General features: G+C 33.6%; 1 protein-coding gene across 1 annotated transcript; it reads left to right on the forward strand.

The window, feature by feature from the left end:
* Positions 1–4,860: 4,860 nt before the first annotated feature.
* LOC139516942 (uncharacterized) lies at positions 4,861–7,193 on the forward strand. The gene has a single exon (XM_071307424.1). The coding sequence runs from the start codon at positions 5,049–5,051 to the stop codon at positions 7,101–7,103; it is 2,055 nt and encodes a 684-aa protein (XP_071163525.1). The 5' UTR covers positions 4,861–5,048; the 3' UTR covers positions 7,104–7,193.
* The last annotated feature ends 1,127 nt before the right edge of the window (positions 7,194–8,320 follow it).

Raw genomic sequence — 8,320 nt, forward strand, 5'->3', positions numbered from 1 at the left:
AAATTCCTGGATCCGTCACTGGGAAATGACGGGGAAGGGCCAAATTAACATTCAAGCAGAGCAAATGCTGTTTAAATTAGTATGCGGGTTTTAAATATAGAGTGAAAGTGGAGTCATCTTTTTAAACTTAAGTTAAATATAACTTATGTAGACTTACCTTCTAATTCAATAAAAAAAAAAACACACGACTCAGAACTATGTCTAATTCACTTGGACTACTAATATGCAAACCTAAAAACAAAAAGAAATATATCATAAAATAGTGATTGAAAAATTCACAACACTGTGAAAGGATAATCCAGACACGTGTTACACGGGGAGCATGTTTGTTTACAAATAATAATGTCACATGATCGCGCACTGACCTCGCATGTTGCATCGCCCTTACAATTCACCAATACATAACCATTTTCATGCAAACATGCAACGTGAATGTGATTGGTTATCAAATAATACAAAAATAATGCATGAACCGTTGAAGAAAAAATTATTTCATCAAATAGATGGATTTTCACTTTCGACACGAATAGGTCGAGTTGACATTTCTGTCATCGGAGATAGTATTGAGATAAATGGGATAAAACGGACCGTCAAAAAGGTCTAGAGAAGCACATCAGTAGAACCTTAACATGAATAAGTAATACTTACAAAAAATTCTCTAATTGATAAACTATATGACTAAAATTTCACGAAAATAACAATAAATAATTTTGTTCTTCGTGATGAAACTGCTTAAATTGGCGCGAAAAAATATTCTTACTCCTACTGCTTCACGTAAAAAAAAATGTATAGAATTGAATTCGACTACAGTTCAGCATAAAAAAAACGTGAATATGCAAAAGTCTGATAATATGTTAATGAAAAAAGTGTGTATAAATTTTCGTAAACGAAGTTACCTGTATACTTCACCAAGAACTACATTTGAGCGCAAAGATCGTATGTGTGATTTGGCTTATGTAACAATCGTCAATCGGAACTACTCGGCTATTCACTTCGTGCAACCAGAAAGGCCGAGTAGTTCCGATTGGTAACAAAGTACAACATGATTAATGGAATTTTTTGCGTTGCTATTAAATCATTGAAACCACGTGATTGAGGCCATCTATTTTTATTGCGGGTTCCACATATCTAAATCGGAATTATAGAAAAAATGGAATTTTGTGAGCAGAATCAAAACAGAAATGATGAACACTGCAACATTTCCATCAAAATAAAAATAGGATGGAGGATCTGTGTATTCACATTATTTGTAAAACTCTCCTTCTTCCTGTGAAGCGTGTGCTTTACATCGAGGCTTATTATGCTAAGCATCGACGCCACAGTACTTCAACCAATCAGACAATGTTTATTTGGGGCATTCTATCTAATTTTACTCAGATTTTGGAATATTTTAATCGAAATTATAGAAAAATGGAACATTGTTAGTACATATAAAATAGAAAAAGATGAATACTTTTAGCTGGAGATAATTTGGATGGGGGTTCTGTGTATTCACATTATTTGCACAACTCTCCTTACTGATGCCATATTTTGGAATTTCCGTGACCTAAATGGTTCGCGAAAATTAATATTTTTATATATAGTATAGTAAAAAGGGGGCAAGAAGGGTTCCATTAACAGGCCAATAAATAAAATCACAGTTAATTATAAAAAGAATAAAAAATAGTTTTTTTTTCTCTCATAATAACAGTAAACAGATTCATAACAATGTCAATTTCAAGAAAGCAGACAACAGTTAATTACTAGTAGTCAATAACAGTACAGCATCAATGATCTTGACTGAATATTTGCCACTTTTAACTAAAATATAAAGGCACAGAACCAGGACATAGGAGCACAGAACCAGGACCGTTTTTCTTAACACCAGCACATCGTCAGGACAATTCCGTTTAACGAACTTGCACGACTTTTGCAATTTTATATTGTTGTAATATACTTTGCATGGTAATTATGACGCATCAGAGAAAAATTAAGCAACAAAACAGTCGTTTTATTGCCGTTCTGATACAATGTAAACAAACCCACCAGCACAGAATCAGGACCCACCAGCACCCGTCAGGACCAAACCACCAGCACAGTACGTTCTCTCGCAGGACAACCATACCCACCGTGTATGTTATCTTTAACTAATCTGGAAAAAAAACATCATACAGTTATATTGGTGGTACAAAAATTAATGATGGTTTACAATATTTCACCAATTTTTTTTTAGATAGTTTGTTTATTTTACATTATATTTATCCATTTGTTTATACCTTTTTTAAATTGTAAGCTTATTAAAAATTAAACATTTTCTTGTCAAAAATCTATTTTCTTCAAACTAGCGGAAGATTACTTTAACAAAACTTATAAATCTTCACCAATATCGAAAGCAAGGTTTGCCAAATATGTACTAGATTTTAACACTTGTGTAACTTGCTTATAATTTAATTTGTGACATTGTTATTATTCTCCTTAACTGTAACCTCATTTTTGGTCGGTGTTAATGACTTAACTAAAAAAATATACATATATATATATATAGCATATACAGTTTTCCAAGAAGACATTTATTGGCTTCCTCCAATGCTTAGATCTCTATTATTATTCTCTGATTATTCTGTGTATTTTCCCAAGTTCTCCCGTGATTTTATTTATTTTTTTTTTGCTCCCATGATTTGGATTTGTTTTGTTTATTCTTCCGATAGTTTGAAAAGTATTTTCGATAACTACTAAATCGAAGCATATACATAGACTATCAGTTAAAAGATTACAGTTTATTTTTAATATTTTTTCTAAGCTCTTCATATTGTATGACCGTTCATTAAAAACACGCAATCATATAGGTTATTTCATTATTCTATATTATAATAAAAAGATTAGTTAAATAAAAATTATCAGTTTCACATAGATAATTTAACTAACTTGTCAAAACTATTATAAAAACATTGTATATCGATGGTCATTACCGATTTGATATAACGGGTGAATGGCAATATGTCGACTTAAAAAAAATCCAAAGCTTTCAATGAACCGTTACACAAGAAGTCACTGGAAAGTAACATATACTGAGTGCCAATGAAAACGCAACACTTTTATTTTTCATAAAAATCTTATAATTTTTATTTTATTTATATTATAACTTTGTATAGTTGGTTGAAAATGACTTTTAAGACAATTGTCGACAACTTCACGGTTTTCTGACAACCAGCGACATGCAGTTTTGGGCATGATCCATTGAAGCCTTTTACAGCGTACAATTACGAGAAGACTGAAGTTGTAGCCTCTACAATAACCCAAATCATACACAAATTCAACCAAAATAGATCATTTAATGACAAGCCACATCCTGGGGTACAAAAAGCAAAAAACGCTCAGCAAGATCGATAAATTTGGTCTTTAACATATTTGATATGACTATGATGGCTGTCCAAAGGTCACGAGAGTTCAATGGTGGTCACGGTAGAACCTTTGGAGCAATTTCAGTAAAGTACCATTTGCGCAGAAATTGTTAAAGAGCACCACAGACTTTCCTTAGTGACATCTAAACGGCCGTCTGGCGTAAACATCGAATTCTGTAGACTAAAAAAAACAATCAGTTTGTTCCAAAAACCGTCAGTGGTGGTTACATAGACATTTGGCACCTGCCTTGGCCAAAATCATGCTGTTCGCCGAATTTTGGTCCGATCGAGCAAATTTTGCATCCGATTTGACATGGATTAGACGATAAAACCCACCACCAATATCATAAAGTAAGCTTGTTTGCTTTGCTTGACAAGTGGAATAACATTACCCGGGATCACATTAAACGTCCGGGATGATCAATTCCATGGCATTGTCGAGATTGCGCTGCACCACGGGGTTGTAACAGTTTTAGATAGGACTGTGAGTTGATGATTCGACATTGGATGTTTCGTTTACCTATTGCGCCCGAAAGATGACGATGAAACAGTTTTGTTTGATGTCGATCTATTGTAAAAATTGTAAATTTTCTAGAACAATTTAATTTGAAAGATTATCATTTCTAATATAAATTTTATTTTTGAAAAACCGAGTGTTGCGTTTTCATTGGCACTCAGTATAGTTTATTTAAGTATTGCAGTCATGTACGATATTTAAGTTCTAGAGCTTCTTAAAAATACCGTAGACATATCGGAATGACCCAAGACCTCGGTATCACTGTACGCATCTACAAAAGCTAGCTCTTCTCTCGCAAACAAAAGGTGTAAATGAAAAAGATCGTGCACAACCAAGACTTGCAAATTCAAAATTTAAAAAGCTACGATACCATGTGGAAGTAAATGTCACCCCAAGCCTACATGCAAGAATATAATTAGCGATGAAAACTTACTATGGCATCTAATTTTTACGTAGTATTTGAATTATAAAATTAATAAATTGTCATGTAACCATCATTGTTTTTTAGATAAAGTTTTTGTATTATTCCAACTTTTATAATGTAATTTAAAAAAAAATACCTATATGGTCCAAATACTCATATGGTCCTGCCCGTTAATAACCAAACTAGTATTATACTCATCTGGCCGTCGGACCATATGAGTATACGCATATGGTCATGACCATACGCGTATGGTCCAAATACTTATATGGCCCGGAACATATATATAAGCAGGTTTATTTTACGAAAGTATTTTGAAATGTTTTTGAATGAGTCGAATTAGGAAAACTCAAATGTCTTGAAAAAGATAGTTCTTTAAGTTGCTATGTATATTTGTGATGAAGTTTTTTTAATAAAGACTTCTAGATTATAATGTGCAAAAGATGAGAAAATAACTATATATATGCAGTAATGAAACTCCGACAGGAATTAAGATGGATTAACATCTATATCCTTGCTGATTGAGAGACAACATCTCCTATTTTATCATACATATATTATCTGCAGTATTACCAAATTTTCACAGACTGATCGATTCCCAAGCATCTAATAGTAAGCCTCTATTGATCTGTTCACGATTCCAATAATTTATTCATAACATCCGCCATTTAAAGAATAGATGGAACTTTGTATTGATTATACTAACCATGTGTATCTGTGTTTGTAAATAATGTCACGTTACATGAAAGCAGAGAAGAAACAGTTCTCCAAAAATGTTCACGACTTTATTATTCGTCCATTGTTGCGACAGCGGCAGACAGGAGAACTATGCGACATCACATTGGTAATTAACGGGAAAAAATTCAGTGCACATCGTTCAATTCTTGGATTATGGAGTCCATATTTTCTTTCAATGTTTACTTGCGATATGAGAGAAAAGTCTCTAGAGGAAATAGATCTGTCTGAATCCCTTGTTTTAGATGATGACGATGTATTTGGTCTAGTTTTAGATTACATGTATACGGGATCGTTAACCATCTGCATAGAGAATGTAGAAGCAGTATTAAGAATCTCAAACTTTCTGCTTTTGGATGATGTGAAGGAATACTGCAGACAATTCTACATAGACTTAGGTAATTTGGACTTGTCCAATTGTCTCCGGGTCAGATTTTTAGCTGAAACCCATAATTTATTAGATGTTTGTAATGCCTGTCAAAAGATGATTGAGTCGCGCTTTCATGACTATCTTATTTTCCAGCCTGATATCATAGCACTACCCCCACAATATTTTTTCCAGTTACTGGAGGATCCAAGAAACGTGATTCATTCGAATTATTCTGACCTCAAAAAACTAATACAAAAATGGGTCGATTTCGATCGAGCTACACGAATAGATTTTCATGAAGATTTGAGTGCTTGCATCAAACTTTGGGTATGTGACTCAACAGATACGCCGAGTACTATGCTGTCTTTCGGTTGCATGGATTTCTATAAAAGTGAAATATCTATGCAATCTTCGCTTACAGACGGCAATCGTAAGGCCAAAGGGTATGTTCTTCTATCTCAAGTGCGAGACAATGTCATGCACGGTTCTTTTGGAATGCAGGAAGATCCAAAACCAGTATTATATAGTGTAGTATGTAATCAAGGTATGAAATATATTAAGATGCTTGTTTACAGTATTTTTGACAGAAAATGGTACAGTTTCCCTATACCGGGAGAAAAACTATCACATTTAATCCCAACAAGACAGACCGTCTGTAGTCTTGTATCTTACAGAAGTTGCTTATATATGTATTTATGTTCTAGTTTTCCGTATCCCACTGATATGTTAAAGATAAATATACTGATGATAGATATGCTGAAAGGAGCTCCCGTTCTCTATTCATTCCGTACTACAGATTTCTACAACCCTAGCTACCGGACTACCTTAACGAACTATAGATCCGTCCCTCCAGCTATTGTAGCTTGTAATCACCACCTATATATTGTTGGCAACAGAGAAGGAACAGGAAATATTTTCATGTGCAATACAACTAATCAGCAGTACAAATGTTTTCAAATTCCTGGTGCTCGTTTTATCAGTCTCGCCAGAGCTGTTGTTAAGAATGATCGATTCATATTTCTTTGGTTTAGACATAGAACTGGCCCATCAGAAGAATTCAGTATCAAGAAAAATATTGGCTTCGTTATGTTTGATTCTAAAAATAGAATATTCAATTCTTGGGAAATATCTCCTCCTGAGATTTCTTATGATGATTTTTCATCTCCATACACTTTGTGTGTAAGAGACGAGACGGTTTTAATTTACCACCCTGGTAAACCGGCACTTGTTCTTGATGAAGTAAGATACAAATGGATCATATCGTTAAGAAAAGTTCCATCCTTAGAGATAACCAAATATGCAGATGCATATGGCTTCCATCTACACGTGGCAACAAACAATGGGATATTTGTTTTAGAAAATGATGCACCATTTACTACCTCAATGTACGAAATAAATGAAACGTTTCCTCACCCGATCGTTCACGTTCCTCCACCAATAGATAATTTATCTTTAGTTGCGGCTGGATATTTATCAAGTCAAGATTTAAACGGACTTGAAGTATTCGATAAATATGACGAATGCTATGCAAATGCTCTTCATGTAACAATGAAACTGTCCGAACCAGAAACCGAAGATAGCGGAACCTCGCCTTCGGACCGTGACTCGGAGAACGATTTTGAATATGATGAGGATATATATGATTATGACTACGATCTAACGGGTGAATACGGGTTCTGAACTCAATTGACGCAAGTTTATTATGTATATTATGTTATCAATAATCTAAGTCGTTATATTAGAAAATTACAAATATATTTCTACTACGTATTACTGTTTTTTGTTTGTATAGAAACATCCGTTCGCTTCTCAGTTTCAAAATAACTAACTTTTCAAAACACTAGTATATATTGATAGGGGGTTAATAAAGGAAATAAAAGAGCAAAAAAAAAAAGTATATAGGTCAATGTGCTTGTTTTCGAGATATTAGGCATTGAAATTTTGGCGGGAAAATGTTCTCTCTTGACTTTTCATAGCTTTATCATTGACAAGTTTAAGATCTCAAAAACTATCAAAAAATGATAAAAAATTTAATCAGACTTTTAAAGATGGCTTATCATAATACATGTAAACGATTTATAAAAAGAAAAATGGGGGTTAATGGGCAAATTTTTATAAGGCATTCAAATGAATAAAAGCAGAGGATTCCGAAAAACTGACAAAAAAAATCCAAAACTTGCAAGCAAATAACCTCCTTAATCATCTTTTTCTCATTCTGAAAAATCACATTATTTCCTAAACGTAAGTTCGTACTATTTAGAAAAAAGGGATAGTCAACAGTCAGTTAATACCAAATTCCATAATAAACAAAAACACAACCATTCAGATATAAATTAAAACAACCACTGACATGATTTCTGAACTACTACAAACATGTGTACATTTGGCGGAGTTGCAGCTCAGAAGTACAAGTATTTATTAATCTTTCTATTTGGCTCATCGTGTAACTTTTTCATTAATTTATCGCTTGCAACAGAGAAGATTAAACAGTAAAAAAACAAGTATCTAAAGCCATATGCCAACTTTTCAAAATGCCCATGGGGGTTTTTGCTTGCAAGATGGCAGTCATATAGTCCTAAAAAAAAACCTTCAAGAGGGCCTGCAAATACATTGTAATGTTGTTTTTTGGCTTCTTCATACTTTTATAAGCCTAAGTTCATTGGAAAATTAATTGTTTTGTTTAAATTGTGGACCGTGAAAATTGCTCTTTCAAAATTTCAATTTGGGAGCCTTCATGGGGGAAATCCCCCACCACTAGTTGGCAGGTATGCAAAGCTGGAAGACATGGACATCAAATCAAACGCCAACACAAACCGTGGATCGGATGAGAGAAAAAAACAAGATAACAAACTAACAAGAGCCAAAAACACACAGGAAAGCACAAAGTACAAAGTAAC

The sequence above is a fragment of the Mytilus edulis genome, chromosome 3 (genome assembly GCF_963676685.1).
Source record: "Mytilus edulis chromosome 3, xbMytEdul2.2, whole genome shotgun sequence".
NCBI classification, from domain to species: Eukaryota; Metazoa; Mollusca; class Bivalvia; order Mytilida; family Mytilidae; genus Mytilus; species Mytilus edulis.